The sequence below is a fragment of the Phyllobates terribilis genome, unplaced genomic scaffold, assembly GCF_046119375.1.
Source record: "Phyllobates terribilis strain yellow unplaced genomic scaffold, ASM4611937v1 Scaffold_4__5_contigs__length_816908805, whole genome shotgun sequence".
In the NCBI taxonomy this organism is placed as follows: Eukaryota; Metazoa; Chordata; class Amphibia; order Anura; family Dendrobatidae; genus Phyllobates; species Phyllobates terribilis.
In genome coordinates, this window is record NW_027362764.1 from 744,287,045 (window position 1) to 744,309,013 (window position 21,969).

At 44.6% G+C, this 21,969-nt stretch overlaps 1 protein-coding gene across 1 annotated transcript in view; it reads right to left on the minus strand.

Annotated features, from left to right (window-relative positions):
- Positions 1 to 21,969, minus strand: part of SNTB1 (syntrophin beta 1) — a 237,643-nt gene that overhangs the window by 11,040 nt on the left and 204,634 nt on the right. Inside the window, exon 4 of the mRNA XM_073679833.1 lies at positions 5,980 to 6,119. Coding sequence (XP_073535934.1) covers positions 5,980 to 6,119 — 140 coding nt within the window. The remainder of the gene's footprint in view (positions 1 to 5,979; positions 6,120 to 21,969) is intronic.

Genomic DNA, 21,969 nt, shown 5'->3' on the forward strand with positions numbered 1-21,969 from the left:
AACGGCTCAAAAAAAAAAAAAAAGTATTGTTCCTAAAAATGCTTGAAAGGCTCTTCCTAGTCATTTCAATGTTAAGCCCCCGTCTCACATAGCGAGATCACTAGCAAGATCGCTGCTGTGTCACGGTTTTGGTGACGCAACAGCGACCTCACCAGCGATGTCGCTATGTGTGACACTTTGCAACGATCAGGCCCCTGCTGTGAGGTCGCTGATCGCTGCAAAGTGTCCTGGACCATTTTTTGGTCGTTGCTCTCCCGCTGGTCAGCACACATCGTTGCTGCCCCTAGTAACCCAATGTTTACCATAGTTACCAGCCTGCTCCTGCTTCAGCCGGCTGGTAACCAGGAGCAGGACATCGTGGAAAGATTCTTTCCACGATGTCGCTGCTCCCCTGATCGTTGGTGAGCCTGCCTGTTTGACAGCTCACCAGCGACCACATAGCGACGCAGCAACGATCCCTGACAGGTCGTATCGTTGTCGGGATCGTTGCAGCGTCGCTAAGCGTGACGGGGCCTTTAGTCCTCTTTGCTGTTCATACGTAGAGCTTTTTGAGCATTTATTTCCATGTTGATGTTGGAAAACACCTTGAGGTGCTCTTCAAACCGGATTCAAGAAACTAAACACTTCTTCAAGACTAGTAGCATTTCGCTGAAATAGTTTTTTACTTGGAAAAAACTTGTCATTTTGGAACACCTCCAAAAAATGCTGTCAGCACATAGCCATAGGCTGTATTCACACATCCGAGTGTCACGGGCTGGGATTACAACTCAACAGCTTTATAGGCATTACAGTCATGGTTGAAAGTGTTGGCATCCTTGAATTTGTTTCAATTGTGTTTTGTTATACACATGATTATTTCCTTTGTGTGTATTGGAACAATACAAAAAAAAACAGAGAAAAAAAGGCAAATTGGACAAAATTTCACGCAAAGCCCCAAAAATGGGCTGGACAAAATAGTTGGCACCTTTCCAAAATTGTGGATAAACAACTTTGTTTCAAGCATGTGATGCTCGTTCAAACTCACCTGTGGCAAGTAACAGGTGTGTGGAATATGAAAATCACACCTGAAACCAGATAACAAGGGGAGAAGTTGACTCAATCTTTGCATTGTGTGTCTGTGTTTGCCACACTAAGCATGGAGAACAGAAAGAGGAGAAGAGAACTGACTGAGGACTTGAGAACCAAAATTGTTGAACAATATCAAGGTTACACGTCCATCTCCAGAGATCTTGGTGTTCCTTTGTCCACGGTGCGCAACATAATCAAGAAGTTTACAACCCACGGCACTGTAGCTAATCTCCCTGGATGTGAATCGCAGAGAAAAATTGATGAAAGATTGCAACGGAGGATAGTCCGGATGGTGGATAAGCAGCCCCAATCAAGTTCCAAAGAAATTAAAGCTGTCCTGAAGGCTCAGGGTGCATCAGTGTCAGCGTAAACTATCCGTCAACATTTGAATGAAATGAAACATTATGGCAGGAGACCCAGGAGGATCCTACTGCTGACACAAGATATATAGAAAAGCTAGACCACCGTTTGCAAAAAATGTACATGAGTAAGCCAAAATCCTTCTGGGAAAGCATCTTTTGGACAGATGAGACCAAGATAGAGCTTTTTGATAAAGCACATCACTCTGTTTACCGAAAACTGAATGAAGACCACAAAGAAAAGAAGAAAAGAACACCGTACCTACAGTCAAATATGGTGGAGGTTCAAAGATGTTTTGGGGTTGTTTTTTTGCCTCTGGTAATGGGTGCCTTGACTGTGTGCAAAGCATCATGAAATTTGAAGATTATCAAAGGATTTTGGGTCGCAATGTAGTGCCCAGTATCAGAAATTTGGGTTTGCTTCCTAGGTGATGAGTCTTCCAACAGGACAATGACCCCAAACTTACTTCAAGATGCCCCTAGAAATGGATGGAAACAAAGCACTGGAGAGTTCTGAAGTATCCAGCAATGAGTCCGGATCTAAATCCCATTGAACACCTGTGGAGAGATCTTAAAATTGCTGTTGGGAGAAGCCGACTTCACATATGAGAGACCTGGAGCAGTTTGCAAAAGAAGAGTGGTCCAAAACTCCAGCTGAGAGGTGTAAGAAGCTTGTAAATGGTTATAGGAAGAGATTGATTGCAGTTATTTAACCAAAAGGGTGTGCAACCAAATATTAAGTTGAGGGCGCCAATAATTTTGTCCGGCCCATTTTTGGGGTATTGAGTGAACTTATGTCCAATTTGCCTTTTTTTTCTCATTTTTTTTGTGTTGTTCCAATACACACAAAGGAAATAAACATGTGTATAACCAAACGTGTGTAGTTGTAGTAATTTTCTGGGAGAAATGTTCAATTTTCTGGAACAATTTTAAGAGTGCCAACACTTTTGGCCGTATATAACGCTGCCACCAAGTTTGGCGAAGAGGCACACAAGTTGGTCTCTGCATCATGGTCCACACTCTTTCTACCCATAGCCTGAAAGGGAGTATATCAGGATAAAATAACTGTGCAAACCAAGCACAAATGCACGATGCACCCTTGACGTGGCTGAGAAGTTCCCATCTACTTCTTTTCCATCAATCCCTGCCCTTCTCTTCTTTGATTGGCAGGGAGCTCTAAAGCCATGATAAACAAGCAGGTGGAAAGGTGCACTGAACTGTTTGGCCACACCAAGGGTGCATCGAGCGCCTGTGCTTCGTTTGAACAGTCATTCTGCACCATGTGAATAAATTTCTGTCTGGACTGAAATTATTTTGGATGGAGAAAAAAATCAAAAATAAAAGTTTAGGAAATTTCCCTAGTAAATCCAGTCCATGTGAAGTGAAGATTAGAATTATGGGTCCAAGCGAGGGAGCAAGAAGCCAGATAGAGAAGTTGTCCATGAGTTTGTGCACTGCCCTCCACCAGATTGTCTAGGACATTGGTCCCACTCCCCATCCTTAGCCGGGGTACTGGTCCTTGGTCTGAAGAAGTTTGGTAACCTGCGGCCGTATACTTTAGTGTCACATATAAGATACTGAATGATGGGTGATCGGCCCACAGGGGCCTCGTACAAGCTACTCATCTTATTACTAAAGGAATAAGGACAAAGACGTGATTGTGGTATGTTCGTGTCACTCGTGTAACTTCTGAAGATTTTGGATATTTGGTTTTTTTTTTGGGAGGTAAACAAGAAGTGGCACAGTCTTCGCTTCCCATATAATAGATTCATAGTATCCACTTTCAGTTGTAATCCGACCTAACTATTCAGAGTTGTTACCACCAATAAGGAACCAGGACGGTGTGACGGAGGAAGTGTAACCGCACTGTATTGTTTCATTTCAGCATCTAACTTTTCTAATGACAACAGAAAAAAAAAATCATTATTTATGACCCCAACGCGCGTTATAATAAGAGGCAAATTGGTGATTAAACCCGATAGCAAATCTTTTCTTTTTTTTCATTGTTATAACTGAGCTCCGGTATATAAAATTACTGCCCAGCGTAGTGTACAAATTACAGGATGACATATGAAGGAGCAGCTTCTCTAGCGCCACCCAGTGGTTAAATTTTTTATTGTTTAGAATTTTGCTCCCCAAAATATATTGTCAAATAAGTGGGGAATGACAAGATATTATTTCTCCACTGGCCCGGTGAAAACTGCCATATTGATGAGGTTCATCTTCTGTGACCCCCAATGATCACAAGAAGAGGAATGTAACAGCTGTCAAGCATATGCGCTGCCATTGTATTCAATATCTGGAGGGACAAGTACATCACCTATATATCATGTATCGCCCCCTTTATCACCATTGATTAAAAGCAACAGGTGATATTTTGAGGTGTATGGCAGTATTATTTGGACACTGATTTGCAGTATTATTTTTAGAATATAAGTATACTTCCTATTTAGGTTACATGCTGGAATCATCTTTACATATTATAGCAGAAATATATTAAATCTATGGCTGTTTTATTTTCCCACTAAATCGGGGGTATTGTGCGGGCACCATATGGTAGCGCTATATGACGCTGGTCTCCACAAGAGAAATTCTACCAGTGCAATGGATAGGATGCGGTGAAGCCGCAAATCACCAGATCAAGTCGCAGCTCTGGGGTATAATACAGGATGTAACTCAGGATCAGTACAGGATAAGTAATGTAATGTATGTACACAGTGACCCCACCAGCAGAATAGTGAGTGCAGCTCTGGAGTATAATACAGGATGTAACTCAGGATCAGTACAGGATCAGTAATGTAATGTATATACAGTGACTGCACCAGCAGAATAGTGACTGCAGCTCTGGAGTATAATACAGGAGGTAACTCAGGATCAGTAATGTAATGTATGTACACAGTGACTGCACCAGCAGAATAGTGAGTGCAGCTCTGGAGTATAATACAGGAGGTAACTCAGGATCAGTAATGTAATGTATGTACACAGTGACTGCACCAGCAGAATAGTGAGTGCAGCTCTGGAGTATAATACAGGATGTAACTCAGGATCAGTACAGGATAAGTAATGTAATGTATGTACACAGTGACTGCACCAGCAGAATAGTGAGTGCAGCTCTGGAGTATAATATAGGATGTAACTCAGGATCAGTAATGTAATGTATGTACACGGTGACTGCACCAGCAGAATAGTGACTGCAGCTCTGGAGTATAATACTGGATGGAACTCAGGATCAGTAATGTAATGTATGTACACAGTGACTGCACCAGCAGAATAGTGAGTGCAGCTCTGGAGTATAATACAGGAGGTAACTCAGATCAGTAATGAAATGTATGTACACAGTGACTGCACCAGCAGAATAGTGAGTGCAGCTCTGGAATATAATACAGGATGTAACTCAGGATCAGTACAGGATCAGTAATGTAATGTATGTACAGTGATTGCACCAGCAGAATAGTGAGTGCAGCTCTGGAGTATAATACAGGAGGTAACTCAGATCAGTAATGAAATGTATGTACACAGTGACTGCACCAGCAGAATAGTGAGTGCAGCTCTGGAATATAATACAGGATGTAACTCAGGATCAGTACAGGATAAGTAATGTATGTGCACAGTGACTGCACCAGCAGAATAGTGAGTGCAGCTCTGGAGTATAATACAGGATGTAACTCAGGATCAGTACAGGATCAGTAATGAAATGTATGTACATAGTAACTGTATCAGCAGAATAGTGAGTGCAGCTCTGGCGTATAATACAGGATGTAACTCAGGATCAGTAATGTACACAGTGACTCCACCACCAGAATAGTGAGTGCCGCTCTGGAGTAAAATACAGGATGTAACTCAGGATCAGTAATGTAATGTATGTACACAGTGACTGCACCAGCAGAATAGTGAGTACAGCTCTGGAGTATAATACAGGATGTAACTCAGGATCAGTACAGGATCAGTAATGTAATGTATGTACACAGTGACTGCACCAGCAGAATAGTGAGTGTAGCTCTGGAGTATAATACAGGATGTAACTCAGGATCAGTACAGGATCAGTAATGTAATGTATGTACACAGTGACTGCACCAGCAGAATAGTGAGTGCAGCTCTGGAGTATAATACAGGATGTAACTCAGGATCAGTACAGGATCAGTAATGTAATGTATGTACACAGTGACTGCACCAGCAGAATAGTGAGTGCAGCTCTGGAGTACAATACAGGATGTAACTCAGGATCAGTACAGGATCAGTAATGTAATGTATGTACACAGTGACTGCACCAGCAGAATAGTGAGTTCAGCTCTGGAGTATAATACGGGATGTAACTCCGGATCAGTACAGGATAAGTAATGTAATGTATGTACACAGTGACTGCACCAGCAGAATAGTGAGTGCAGCTCTGGAGTATAATACAGGATGTAACTCAGGATCAGTACAGGATAAGTAACCTACATTGTGATGTGAGATAGTGATTGATCTACGTTGAGCATTATATTATATTATACTATATTACATTATTACCAATCCTAGCAGATAGTGGTAAGTAAGGCAGTGGATGTGGTACCTGGTGGCAATGAGGGGGTAGCTGTGCAGAGGGCTGTACCAGGCGTCCTTCATGCGGGGCATGCTCTCATACATGAGCAGGTCTTTCTCTGTGACAACAATCAGGACCGGCTTCCAGTGTTTTTCATTTTCTCCCGGTACCTAAAAGAGACAGACGGTGACAATAAGAGGAGAGAATGACTGGAGGCAGTGGGGTATTCAGGTTATGAGGTGTCTACCTTACCAATCACGGGGTTTTTAATAATCAGATGATTAGCCATTCTGACATGGATTTTCAAAGTAAGTACACCAGTCTTATCCAGTCTAAAAGATCTATTTAATAATGTTTGCAGTTTTTCTAGTAAAATCTAGTGACGGATCCACTTTTACAGACAATCACCTCTTAATAAATCCATTTAAGGCAAAATGTATTAGAACGTCATTTATAACTTTTATACAGCGATTTCGTGTAATTTATATTAAAATCAGAACATCCATTCAAAACAAAAAAACAGCAACATTCCCAAAGTGAAGAGTATAATGTTAGAGTCAGCTGGTACAGAGTCTCCTCGGCAGACTGGGGCTGAGCGCTGCTCCGGAGCACGGCCTGATTGCTGTTTGTAATGCAGAACAAGCTTCAGATCTCTGGTTTCACGTTGTGACTAGACCACCCCGAGAAACTGCCAAATTCTCCCACACACGAAGGACGTGACTGGAGCTCTGGGCAACCACGAACAGAATGTTTTACACGTCTTTACTCTGAGTTGTATTTCTTGTACCCGGGACATTCAAAACACAGGATGACTATGAATAGAAGACACAGGGGCAGAGCAATACGGGGCGCAGAGGCACCACATGCCCCGGGACCTGGTGGCGGGCGAGAACCAAAGTAATAGAAAGCACCAGTAATGAATGCCACAAGTTAGGTGGGCTCAGGAGCTTAAATTTATTACAAAAACTATACAGTCTGCACCCATTGGGGCTCACAATCTAAAATCCCTATCAATATGTCTTTGGAGTGTGGGAGGAAACTGGAGGAAACCCTTGTGGACACAGAGAGAACATACAAACTCCTTGCCGATATGAACCCAGGACCCCAGCGCTGCAAAGCAACAGTAATGAACGGCAGAGGTTAGGTGGGCTCAGGAGCTTAAATTTATCACAAAGACTGTATAGTCTGCACCCATTGGGTCTCACAATCTACATTCCCTATCAGTATGTCTTTGGAGCGTGGGAAGAAACCGGAGAAACCGGAGGAAACCCACGCAAACACGGGGAGAACATACAATACTTGCAGATGTTGTCCTTAGTGTGATTTGAACCCAGGACAACAAGGCTACAGTGCTAAAAACTGAGGCACGGTTCACCCCCAAAACACCCACTTTTGGGCACTGTTTTAGGGAATCCACCTCAATTTAGGCTCAGGACACAGGGCAGTTCCAGCAAAAATTGTGACTATTGGCATATGTGCAGAGGTTACAGTGTGTTTTCTTCCACCTTCCCATACCAGAAATGGACTTGAGAAAAATCCCAGAATAAAAGGGACAGTGTGGTAAGAGAAAAGTTTGCCCCTCTGAAAATGTTTCCGATTTTTTTTAGATATACATTCATGTGTATGAGTCAATAGTTTTAGTTCTTCAATCGGCAATTACCTGAATAAATGCTAAAAAAGTTTCCATCACCTGTATCATCCACGTAAAGGAAAAAAAAGTTATTGTTGCTAAACGTAAAACCTGGTCATAAATGTAGCCATACACTTTAGAGAAAAGTTGGCCAAACTTCTGGGACCTGCACCAATGTTAAAAAATGAGGGGTTTCTTGAACCGTCATTAGATGGCTGCTGGACGCCACATCCGGGCCGAGAAGGAAATGAGTACACCTGCCCTCTTTTTCCATTTACTTCAAAGAAAGTTATGGCCACCTCCCCAAGCAGACAAAGACTACAGTGAGTCTGTAACATACCTGGCGGCGTCCTTGCATAGTGGTCCATCTCCCACTGTGCAAGAGCGCGCACTTGATTTCCAGTCCAGACTGCCACTCTGGCTTCTTTCCATACTGTCTGCTTTGCTCTGCTCTGGCTGCTTAGGGCGACGCCCGCCGAACTTCCTGTTTCTTGTAGCTGCTGCAGACACACCCCTAATGCGTCATCAGCCTATTGCTGTCTGTCACCTGGTATTTAAACCAGCTCCTCCTTGGAATCCTTGCCTGAGCATCTTGTTCTGTCAGTTGGCTTCTTGTCACTGATGTGCCAGGTCCTGTCTATGTTTCCAGCCTTGCGGTATCAGTTCCCGTGTCTGAACTGTGTCCTGTCTGTGTACTCTAGCCAGCTGTAATTCCAGGCCCGTGTGAACACGCTCCTTGCCTGTTCCTTCTGCCCTCTAGGGGCCGCATACCTAGATCTGTTGTCTGTGTCTTTTCCCAGTGTCTGTTCCTGCCCTAACTATCTTCCAGCCTGTTTCCCGTTTCTCTCTACGCCCATATCTTCCCTTTTTCTGCAGAGTCTGAACTCGTACCTACTCCTGCTCGTTGTCACTGTACTTCCGTTTGTGAGTTTGTGGTCCACTCGCTACTTCACTGCAAGTATCTTGTGTGTATCTGGTTCTGCCTTTCCCTTCCAGTCTGTTCCGTGTGAACAGAGCCCTGTCCCCTCGGCTCTGCCTTGCTCGCCGCTCCGGCGGTTTCTGCCCGCTCTGCCTCGTTCACCGCTCCGGCGGTTCTTGCCTGCTCTGCCTTGGTCACCGCTCCAGCGGTTCTTGCCTGCTCTGCCTTGGTCACCGCTCCGGCAGTTCTTGCCTGCTCTGCCTTGCTCACTGCTCCGGCGGTTCTTGCCTGCTCTGCCTTGCTCACTGCTCCGGCAGTCTCGCTCTGCTCTGACCCTTTGCTCACTGCTCCGGCAGTCTCGCTCTGCTCTGACCCTTTGCTCACTGCTCCGGCAGTCTCGCTCTGCTCTGACCCTTTGCTCACTGCTCCGGCAGTCTCACTCTGCTCTGACCCTTTGCTCACTGCTCCGGCAGTCTCGCTCTGCTCTGACCCTTTGCTCACTGCTCCGGCAGTCTCGCTCTGCTCTGACCCTTTGCTCACTGCTCCGGCAGTCTCGCTCTGCTCTGACCCTTTGCTCACTGCTCCGGCAGTCTCGCTCTTCTCTGACCCTTTGCTCACTGCTCCGGCAGTCTCGCTCTTCTCTGACCCTTTGCTCACTGCTCCGACAGTCTCGCTCTGCTCTGACCCTTTGCTCACTGCTCCGGCAGTCTTGTCCTGCTCTACTCTTGCTCACCGCTCCAGGCGGCCTTGTCCTGCTCTACTCTCGCTCACCGCTCCAGGCGGCCTCGTCTTGCTCTGCTCTTGCTCGCCGCTCCGGGCGGCCTCACTCTGCTGTGTTTGTCCACCGCATCTGCGGTTCTGTTCCTGAGTCCCAGTCTGTACTGGGTCCTATCCACTCTGTGCTCCAACCTGTCGTACCTGCCAGTACCTCCCTGCCTGCATACCAGTCGTGCTTGCCTGCATCCACCCGTCTGCATACCAGCTGTGTCTGCCTATACCCACCAGTCTGTGTGCCAGCCTAACCTGCCTGTTCCTGTATTCCCCGGTGTGGGTCAACAGCCGTGTCCGGGGTCTGACCTGGAGTAGCACCTGGTCCCTCTGCTCGGTTCCTCCTTGGTGCACTGGCATCGTATGCCGTCGTGCGACCTTGGTCGGATCAGGTGGATACTTAGTTATGCCCCTCCAGGCATTCACTCTCCGGTACGGTCCAGTGGAATCACTACATATACACGCACATGCCAGTCAGTCCGGGAGTGTGCATTACAGAGTCCCATAGCTATACCTACCTGACATTTATTGCATGTCCTGTAAATATTCCAAAAAGGTCTTGGTTGGGAATACAATATAATATACAGGGGACCATCCATTTTATTGTAGCTCTGGGTGGTGATATTTAAAGGGGTTGGCATGTGAAAACAAGTTTTCTCTTATCCACTGCCGAGCATGTGCACTGTTGCTCCATCCTAACAGGGATAAAAGTGCCCTGTTCTGCCAATCTGTGCCGTCCCAGTGGTCGGACCCCCACCGATCAACGAGTTATCACCTATCCATAGCATGTGCACTGCTGCTCCATCCTAATGGGGATAAAAGTTCCCCTGTCCTGCCAATCTGTGCCGGTGTCACAAATAATTTGAGGATTCGTGGCAGCTCTGGGTATGTTGTAATATAAATGTATTTTTTTCCTTTTGGTCCAGCAAGGGATAATCTTAGTCTCTTCCTGGCAGCATTTTGAGGACGGTCAGCTTATGTTGGGTGGTGCCACTCACACCTCCCTTTAAACAGCCACATGATCCATCAGCTGACCGCTGGTTATAGTTCATTTTATGCTGACCTCTTTGAAGGAGCCAGTCTCTGGAGAAGCTGTGGAGTTCATTGCTGTTGTAGGGGTGAAGTTTTCTGTTGGAGAGATAAGTGTATTTTATGTTATCTTCTCATTGTTTATCTTCCCTTCTTTGTGTTGTCCAATTGTAGTGTCTCGCTGGCCTGTGCACTAGCCAGGTTAAGTCCAGGGCCAGCGAGGGCTTAGGCAGGTGATCACGCATGGGGGGGGGGACCCATGGGGGGGGGACCCGTCCAGGGACGATAGGGGCCAGACATAGGTTGGTGTCAGGAGGTGTCCATTCCCTCATTCCCTACCGCTAGGGCCCTCCTGCCCCCTATATCTTCCCATTTCATCCGTGTGTTGCGCAGTCCGCCGGACATCCGCTTGTCGTTCTGTGACAGCCGATCCTAGTTATTGGATCCCCACGATCAACAAGTTATCACCTAATCACACCATGTGCACTTCTGCTCCATTCTAACAGGGATAAAAGGCTAAAAGGCCCCTTGTTCTGCCAATCGGTGTGATCCCAGTGGTCGGACCCCCACTAATTAACAAGTTATCACCTATCCATGACATGTGCACTGCCGCTCCATTTTAACGGGGATAAAATTGCCCTGTCTTGCCGATCTGCGTGGATCCCTATGGTTGGACCCTCCAATCAACAAGTTGTCACCTATCCATAGGGGCAACCGGATAAACCCTTTAAGCCTGGGATGATCTTCCCTTACTGAACCAAATAAACTAAATTTGGTTAATTGGGTAGAGGTCTATTAAAGTCCGGCACCACTTAGGGCAGCCTGTACTCTGTGAAAGGACGTAACAGAGGGGCTGTAGACTGTATGTGGGGCCATTAATACCCATTGGATGCAGAAACTTGGTCTTTCCATTAATCCCCTTTGTTTTTCCCGGTTTCTTCCCCTCTCATTAATCTCCTTTCGCTTTTCCTACCAAAGTGTCAGCAACTGTATTTTCCTCCCCAACAAAGACTTTAGTGCCGCTACGTGAAGTAGAGCAATGTCGCCGCTATAATCAGCGGGCAGGTACTAATTATATTTGTGTTATTACACAAGCCGCTGAGTGTAATTGCCGGCTTCAGGATGAAAAGAATCAGGCCCGGGAATCGCATTCACATTAGCAGCACAAAGAGCCTGCGGATTGAGGAGAAGGCAGCGCGGCTCCTCCGATGCTCACTGCCAATAGTTCCCTTTTTTTTGTAGTTAACCGAAAAATTTTCATAAAGCGCTGGCTTTGATTGGAATTTGTGCCGTGATTATATATTATTCACAGGTTGTGAGGCCGGAACTGAAGCGGCGGTGGCAGAAAATGCTGAATTCATTAAGTCTGTGCTATCCAGGATTCATGCACGTGCCTTATATTACTCAGTATCTACGACAGAGGAGGGTTAATCAGAACAAACTGATCTAATAATATGTGTAGAACTTTATTCAAAGCCTTTATCACACATCCATGTTTCACGTTCCAAGTACGTACCAACCGCGGGTCTCCTGCTCCAAACACAACCGCCTCAGAAGACCCCCAGCCGGTCTGTACTCGGACCTTGACACACGGATGTTGGAAACCAACCTAAGAAAGAAGAACACTAGTGTACCCATTAAATACAAAGTCCTTAGGATAGGTATATCAGTGGGCATCCGAGGACTGAGACCCTACAAGGAGTTACAAAGTCTCATTAGTGGGCATGCTCAACCACCGCCAAATATACTTCCATGGGACTGAAGAAGCGCCGGTCTCCTTCAGACCCATGTAAGTAAGTGGTGTGGTGACCGAACATGTCCACCACTTCTCCACTCATACAGGGGAGTTTGAAACCACCGTTCTCCACAACATAGGGGTCCCAGCTGTCAGAGCCCACCCCAGCGATCATACATCTATCCCGTAGACAGAGTGATAAGGAGGTGATAGGTTTTTGATAGGTGGGTGTCCAACCGATGGGATCCGCAACCATCGACAGAATGGGGAACTTTTATCCCCAGTATAGAATGGACTGGCAGTGCACGTTTGACCATCGCGCCATTTCCTATGGGGCTGCCGAGTGCTATGCTCAACTTTTAACGTCAGTCCCATAGAGAATGAATGGAGCGGTGGCCAACGTACAGTTTTGAAAGTTCCCCAATGGGGATAAACCTTTCTCAATCTCACCCACAATCAGGATATTCTAACTTGTTTTCACAGGACAATCCCTTTAAACATCAGCTCATTGATTTCAATGAAAAATGTGTAATGCTTCATTTCACCTGCGAAGGTACTGTAGAAAAACTAAACACTTGCTGCCAAGTTTCTCCCCAGATTACAGCAGATCGCTGGAGGTCCTGGAAGCACAAGACCCAGTGATCATCTAATCATCAAGTGACCCATCTAATAAAACCTGACTGTTCAAAGCAGACCTCCCCCTTTAAAAAAAACTGTTCACCCACTACAGAATAATAATATATTTCACATCCGGTGGAAATATCCTCGTAATAATACCCGTGCATGGCACTGTGCCCACACAACGTGGAGGAGGCTTATAAAGTCCTCTATCACATCATCAACTTTTTGATGAACTAGGGTTTCAGGTTGATTCATTCTAGACAATGGTTGTACGACTAAGAACTAAAATGATAAAAAAAAGTAATACAAAAAATAAACCTTCCCCCCCCTCAGCTGAACTTTGAGTCATTTTCCCAGAGTATTGTGGGAAATCCCTGTCAACCCTTCACCTAAGACATCTAGATGGTGGTGACCACATTTTTCCAAGCAGAAGTGGTAGAAGATGTGGAATAAACAGTCAGCCGGAGTTCACATATTGTCTCGTCCCGCTGCTCACTCTGCTTTATGAAAAAAAAAAAAAGAATCCTGGCTCCCACACAAGTTCTCCAAATATTAGAAGTCCCCTAGCAACTTGACCCCTACAATGACGGGAGCTCATTGAATACGTCTTAGCTCTCATAACACGACCGCTCCTCTGGCCACCATGTGTTGTGGAGCACAGGTGTTTCCTTTAGCCGACTGACAGAGCCAAATGATCGTGACGACTGTCAGGAAGTAACTACATTTATAGAACAAACTAAAATTATTTCAACTGTTCTCATATCTGCAATCTGCAACTAGAAAAAAAGTTTTATCTGTTTAATTTAATTGTGAAATTATAACTGTGACGATTCAGCTTATAATCTTAATGAGCCAGACAATTAGATTTGCTAGGCCAAGAGAAATACAATATTGTCTTTCTGTTGACTTGTGATTGCATGTATATTTCTGTGGCTGGTAAAGAAGGACAGACCAGTATTTGTATAACACTGAATGTTGTCTTCTATTTGTCTGTGAACAATGATGATTATTACTATGCTAATTGCATATTATACTAATTCAGCTAGTTTATTTACAAGAGCCCTCTTCTATACCAACTATGTAAATTGATTAAATGCACAAACAATGAGACCTGAGCCCTGTGGAATAATATCATCCCTAGCACTTGACCTCTGGATGTGTGCTTAAAAGGACATATGCTTCTGTAGCAGTCAGACTTGAAACAGAGAATTGAAGGAGACTTTACAAGGAGAATCAAAGATCAGAGACTCTCGTCACACCATCAGCTTGGTAGTATGGCTTTAAGCAAAGAGAGACAGATTTGGATTCCACATAATTCCAGCCTAAGGGTATATGGCCCTGATTTGAAAGATACAGATCAGCTCCATTGACCATCAGAGAGCCCATGGATACATTTGGGAAGACCTGGTTGGGATGATGAAGTCACCTGGCCCCATGGATATGTTGTTTGGGGTTGCCAGGTGGGACCCTCCAGTCGCCTGAAAGTCATGGAGACATTCGGAGAAGCCAGATTGGGACCGGCCGGCCAGGGTGGGACCCTCGGTTCTCCTGGCATTGTACCTCAATGGACTGCTAGCTTCATAAGCTTGCCACTACCTTCGCTCTGTGGGGACCCGCCAGAAGCGGGGTGCCACTGGTTAACGTAGTTGGCCCTGGAAGTCCCAAAGCCGCAGCTGTTCTAGTCACGGCGGGCCAGCGGGAGGGTGAGACTGTAAAGTTGTACCATCATGTGTATTTTCTGAGACTGTTCTGTCTGTTTATTGTTTAGTGGTTCAATAAAGTATTGCCACACTGTTTTACCCTCACCCTGTGTTATCTGAGTAGCGTTATGCCCACAGAAGACCCCGTGTCTTCACAATAACCTGCTACAGAAATGCTAATCTTAGGTGGTTACGGTCACAGTCCCTGCCATACCAAGAGCGCAACGTTTGCAGAGTCTACAACTTTCGGTCCTGGGATCTTAAAAAAAAAAATATCTTTTTTTTTCACCATAATTTTAATATTATTTATTAGTTTACCTTTATTTTTAACTATAACATTTGAGCAAAAAAATCTCTACGCATTTGGACAGTCATTCTGTTTTTCTTACCTTAATTTTTATTTACTACTTATTTTTTATTGTAATTATGCATTCATTCATTTACCATCTTTATTTTTTAATTATAATATTTTCCTCTCTACACATTCATACAGTCATTATGTTTTTTGTTGTTGTTTTTTCCACATTATTTAATAATTTAGAATTTATTTATTTACTATCTTTATTTTCTAGCTTTAATATTCCAGAGTATATCTAGGAATTTACTACCCCTTTCATTTATAATAAGCTCTGGAGGCAGATTCTCAGGGAGATCTATGTCCGGCCCATAGATCTTAACAGCTCATTTACATATTAAGAAAAACGTGGATTTCTCTGCAATACGACATCAGATCACAGATATCAAGGTGTCATTTTATTCAGCTTCCTATGACCTACATGTCCATATATAACACCGCCAATTGACTATATGCTGATTGTGGTTGTTTAATGTCCAATTTAGACTGGTCGACCATAACTCTATGCGCACAAAACAATCGTTACAATTGCTCATTTTGCCTTCCTACCCAGCTAATTCTTCTCTTTTCTCTGTTCTATGTAGAAACAGGAAGTCTCTTGTCCCTGCAGTGACTCATGCCTCATGCAGGGAAAATTGACCTCCTTTTTCTACATAGAAGGATTCAGCTAGTCAGTGTTTAACCACGTGATGTCATACATCTAACGCAAAAGAGAAGAATTAACTGGGTAGAAAGGCAAAATGAGCAATGGTAAGTACACATGGCTATATAATATGATGACTGCAATATATTAAGAGGAGGAGGAGTGCTTCTTTAAAGGGATTTTCCAATCTCAAAATAAACCCTGTCCCCTGGCTGCAGTTTAAAAATAAATCAAGCTGGGCCTTACTCACCCTCCCCAAGTCCAGCGCTGAGTTTTTGCTGCTCCCAATGTCGGTTATTGTCTGCAGCGCTGACGTCATGTCGACAGCACTGACTTGTGCCGTCTACTCCGGTAAAGCTGCTGAGCTCAGTGTTTGGCTACAGCACTGTCGACACAACATCAGACAATAACAGACACTGGGGTCAGTGGAGACTCGATGTTGGACCTGGGAAGGGAGAGTAAAGCACTTTTTTTTTTTTCTTAAAAACTCAGAAAATGTTTTCTTTTTTCAGAAAGTATGTACAACCCCAAGCATCGAGCACCCATTTGGCATAACTTTGACTCTGGCAATGCCACCCTGCATTGAAGGGAGTGTTTGTTGTACAGATCGGACTCACAAGTCTTATTTCCCAGCAGCCCCTCCAGACCTCCTCGTCTGTGGCTTTTCTGTCCCTACTCATTAGCCCGTCCCCCTTAGTCTATAAATGAAAGAGCAGGGGCCGTGCTCCCCCCACATCAGAGCCCCCGATGATCACAACATTCTCATTTCGCTTCTTTCCTCGTCTTCAATTTATTTTTTTGAAAACAAACAAGTTTATTTCAGCCGCAAAGTCCAAATATAGGAAACTTCAAGCCGTCACTTTTTCTTCTAACCACAGACCCACCCAAATAACAAACACTTTCTTGCATCCCACACGCCGGGGGAATTCACGGGCCGCATTTCTGTGGTCGCTTTGTCTGATTGTGTAAGAATGAGGATTGTGCTGCTGTCAGACGCTTTATATTGGGGGACTCTGGAGACGTGCCGGTGAAGCAGACATGGGTTTGTCAAATAACTTTTTGGGGCTGTATCCACTGTGCGTCTAGAGTAGGTAGTGGGGGTACATAGAGAACTTGGGGACCCCAGCATCTGGACAACAACTTTCATGTCGCTGTTCACAACATCTAAGGGGTTAATTGGTGCTAGCTCCAATCACAGCAGTTCCTGGGGAGTGCCTGCTGTACATATACAGTGGATGTCAGGAAAGGTGGGCATATATCAGGGGGCCAGGGGCAATCAGGGCCCCAATCCCACAGGCCCCATAGCAGTGGTGTGGCCACAGACCGCCACTGGTGGTACGCCGCTGTTATTAGCTTTACCGGCAGCCTCATCACATAGGAGGCGCTTTGCACATGGAAATTGAAAATTGGATGGTGCCATGGTGGCATATTTCCCCTCTTCTTCGTGCCACGATCACATGGTGGTATACAAGGAGCCTAACATGTATAAAGTGCCCAACTCAGGTCTGGCACTAAATAAATCTGCCCCACCTGTGAACAAACTTTTTCATACAATTAGACATTAAAGAATTAGTAGGGGGTGCAGAGGTAATGGTAGCAGAGGTAATGGTAGCAGAGGTAATGGTAGCAGAGGTAATGGTAGCAGAGGTAATGGTTACTGTCAATAGTTGCATTGGCACTTATTGCAGAAGAAATGGTTGCAGAGACAATGGTTTCAAATGAAATGGTTGCAGAGGTAACGATTGCAGAGGTAACGGGTGCAGAGGCAACGGTTGTAAAGACAATAGTGCCAGAGGTAACGGTTATAGAGGTAACGGTTATAGAGGTTACGGTTATAGAGGTTACGGTTGCAGAGGTAACGGTTATAGAGGTAACGATTGCAGAGGTAACGGTTATAGAGGTAACGGTTATAGAGGTAACGGTTATAGAGGTGATGGTTGCAGGGGTAATGGTTGCAGGGGTAATGGCTATAGAGGTACTCTTTATGGAAATAATAGTTGCATTCACTGCTGTGAGATTCTCAACCAAGTGCATTTGTTTGGAAGTATTTGGAAATGCCATAGTAGTGAGTGGAGTTGGGTCACCAGTTGTAACGGGGGTCAGCAGGTGGTCCCTACATCTATTAGGCATTTGTGACATATCCTTCTTATCAGTGATGAGGGGCATACAGCTGTGCGTAGAGGGATAAGATACTCAGCCATGTAGCAAGGCTCAATAACAGGTCAGACATTGACTTACATGATAGCTACTGCCTAAAGGTGGCAACTTGCAAAGGCGAGAGAGCTAATTTGCATATTCTCCCATGGTGCACTGCCTATAAGACTCCATACTCCGCTGGTAAATTAAAATACCTTTACAATCCATCCATTTGTATCTGGAAAACTATTCTAAAGTCCATGTTATCTACCGGACCTCCTGTCAGGCCGACCACCATGTAACCACATGCAGTGATGTGTGCTGAGTGAGTCAGCTGTAGCATAGACTGCCTCTGCTTCTTGCACAGACTTGTTTAGATGCATGAGAAGATTTTACAATCAATCATAAAGTTTTAGGAAGAAAACACAAGCGGCAAAACACAAGATTCTCACATGTTTTGTAAATTGTGCCGAGGTTTTCATGCAATGTGCACCATTTTTTGATGCATTTAGCGCCATTTTTCTCCTATGTGAGCGATGAAGACTTTCTTATCTTTGACCACATTTCCCTGCCTGATCTCCATATTCTCAGGCACACGCACAGCAGAGACTAGAGGACATGGAATAATCTGCTCAGTGCTGCCCCCCTTTGTGGTCTGTCCGCCTGGAGGGCGAGAGACGAGCCGCCCGGGTCCCTGTGGGTGTCTGAAAACGTTCAGAGAGCGGTGGTGGGAAGAGGTGAAGAAAACAAAAGATTTCCATTTCACAGTGTCAGCTTTAATTGATGTCAAACTGGAGCGTGTACATCATCGTCCGGACGAAGCGTCTCATCCTCCCGCGTCCCATTTATTTGCACGGAAGAAATCGTGTTATACAATAACAAAATTAACTTTTAGCTGATCCATGTTTTCAGCAGAAATTATGAAAGTATGTGGACACCTTCAGGGGCGATTTTTTTTTTTTAATAAATGCATGGATTTTTAGCTAAAAATCATCTTTTCTAATTGGTTTCATTAGAAAAATTTCCACCATTTGCCATATATAGACTCTTCGTTACACTGGCTGCAGAATGAGTGAACTGAGAATCTGTCAGTGAACTCGTTCTGAGAGTTTATAATTTTATCCTCCTTTTTCTGAGATCCTCTCAGTTGATTTATAACCACATGGCCATAAATGAGCTGAGATGAGCTCAGAAGATGGTTTTGTACCGTACGTGTACCAATCCATACTCGGATCAGAACACTTGGACTGACTATTAGATCTCCTTATGAAGCAGATAATGCAGGAGACCCGACAGGCTTTTTCAATGCAAGAACGGATATGTGAAACCTACCTAAGGCCTCATTCACACATCAGTATTTTTTGAACAGTATTTCTATGCCAAAACCAGGAGTGTCTCCAAAACACAGAACAGGTGTCAATCTTTCAATTAAAGTTTTCTCTGTAAGCTCCACTCTTGGTTTTGGCATACAAATATTGATGCAAAATACTGACCAAATACTGACGTGTGAAAGAGGGCTAAAAGTTATAAACTTTCCCATCGCCATGAGCTCGCTGATGTATTCTGTGAACTCATTCAGCAGCCAGCAATAGACACGGCAATGGAGAAGCTATAGAAAGCAAATGATGCAACATTTTTAAAAAAACACAATTGCAAAAATTATTTTTCAGCCAAAATACCTGTAAAAAGATAAAATCCCCCTAAGGTGTCCATATGCTTTAAAAAGCACAATATTTTTTTTAATGTGCTGCTTCACATAGAGATAAAATCCTTAAACACTGCAGTTTTCACACTGCCACTGGAGCACATAACAGGCTGACATTTAGGGTAGGAGTTTTCTGAGGAGTGTTTTTTTTTTGGAGCGTATTAACATAAAAAAAAGCCTGAAAAATTGCTCCAATAATGCTTGAAAAACTCTTTCTATTCGTTTCAATTGTAAAACCATTTTGCTGTTCATATGTGTGTTGTTTTTCAGGTTACATGACCTTTGAATGGCACGTGACCTAAAAGCCCTGGGACCTCGGGCACTATCCAGACTGGCAGCAGAGACAGTCCAGCAGCACAGGAGCAGTGAACAGGGATGTAGTAAACAAGTGTGATGCTTGTGTGAGGCATCATACTGTGCGGGAGCGACCGCTAGGGGCAAATCATACTATATGTGTGGGGGAATATACTTATGGGACATCATACTGTGTGTGGGGAATGTACTGTGTGAAAATCATACTGCATGTTGGGGACTGTGGAGCATCATACTGAGTGTGGGGAGATGTACTGTGGAAGCATCATACCGTGTGTGAAGTTGGAGGTACTGCAGGGGCAGTATATTGTGTGAGGGACTGTGGGTGCATCATAGTGTGTGGGTGGTAATATGGGGGCATCATACCGTGTGTGGAGGAATGTACTGTAGAGATCAAACTGTGTTAGGGCTATTGTGGGAGCATCATACTGTGTGTGGGGGCATGTACTGTAGAGACCATACTGTGTTAGGGCTATTGTGGGAGCATCAAACTGTGTGTGGGGGAATGTACTGTAGAGACCATACTGTGTTAGGGCTATCGTGGGAGCATCATACTGTGTGTGGGGGCATGTACTGTAGAGACCATACTGTGTTAAGGCTATTGTGGGAGCATCAAACTGTGTGTGGGGGAATGTACTGTAGAGACCATACTGTGTTAGGGCTATCGTGGGAGCATCATACTGTGTGTGGGGTAATGTACTGTAGAGACCATACTGTGTTAGGGCTATCGTGGGAGCATCATACTGTGTGTGGGGGAATGTACTGTAGAGACCATACTGTGTTAGGGCTATTGTGGGAGCATCATACCGTGATACCGTGTGTGGAGCAATGTACTGTAGAGACCATACTGTGTTAGGGCTATCGTGGGAGCATCAAACTGTGTGTGGAGGAATGTACTGTAGAGACCATACTGTGTTAGGGCTATCGTGGGCGCATCATACTGTGTGTGGGGGCATGTACTGTAGAGACCATACTGTGTTAGGGCTATTGTGGGAGCATCATACCGTGTGTGGAGGAATGTACTGTAGAGATCATACTGTGTTAGGGCTATTGTGGGAGCATCATACTGTGTGTGGGGTAATGTACTGTAGAGACCATACTGTGTTAGGGCTATCGTGGGAGCATCATACTGTGTGTGGGGGCATGTACTGTAGAGACCATACTGTGTTAGGGCTATTGTGGGAGCATCATACAGTTTTTTAGAGGAATGTACTGTAGAGATCATACTGTGTTAGGGCTATTGTGGGAGCATCATACTGTGTGTGGGGTAATGTACTGTAGAGACCATACTGTGTTAGGGCTATTGTGGGAGCATCATACTGTGTGTGGGGGCATGTACTGTAGAGACCATACTGTGTTAGGGCTATTGTGGGAGCATCATACTGTGTGTGGGGGAATGTACTGTAGAGACCATACTGTGTGAGAAGGAATTTAGTGTGGAGGCATCATACTGTGTGTATTGGGGGCAGTTTGGGGGTCATGAAAGCACTACTGTATTGTGTGATAAGGTAAATGGGCTTCACTAGGAGCAATATCTCTGTGTGGGCTCATATTAAGAACTGGATTAGGAAAGTGACTCTTATCCGTCTTTCAAAGCTGGGAGAAAAAGAGAAGACATTAGCAGGGCCTGTAGGCAGCTTCTCACTATGGCACACGGCTGGAAATCTCGAGTGTAGGCATCATAGAGAAAACGTGACTAAATTGTACATGTACAACTCAGACTAATTCTACGACAGAACATTTAAATGACCACAGTCTTCAGAAGAGAAGCGGAACGCCGAGTGCACGGAAATAGACCGCGGAGCCCCATCATGGTCTTAACTCCTTCGGTTCCAAGGTTAAGGGTTTTTTTTTTACATTTTTAGATGTAGCAGAGATTATGCATGTTGGTAGGCGCAGGGTTAACGCTGTGTACCAAATGAGGTGTTTTGTAAGCACAGGTCAGCATCTTGGCTGCAGATCTGTCATCCATCAGGGAAATAATAAGGCCAACTAGCGCTGGGCCTCATTAAAAAACGGAAAAGAGTTAAACCCCTTTGAAAGTCTCAACTATCAATTTATTTGCAAGCCTTTATTAAGCTGCAATAATGCTGTTCAGACAATGGGGAGTTACTGGCCAAGTACAATGAGTTATGAGGCTGTAATAACCTTTCAGGGCTTTTGTTTTACTCATTAACGCTTGATAACAGTGGTAGGACTTCCTGAGCGGAATTAATGCACCGAGCATGGAGGGGAATACAGAAGGGCTCCCACCGACCTGTCAATCTGCAGCCGGATCCTCCACAGCTAAACCACTTATCACTGCTGATCATTACATCAGGGCTAAATACACTTTCTTAAAGGAGCCCCCTAGAGTAACAAACAGACTCCTTTAGACTGCCATAAAAGGCTCCTTGAGAATGATACAAAATGTATTCTCTTAAAGTCCTCTAGAATGACATGAATACACTCAAAAAGTGAGTCAAGT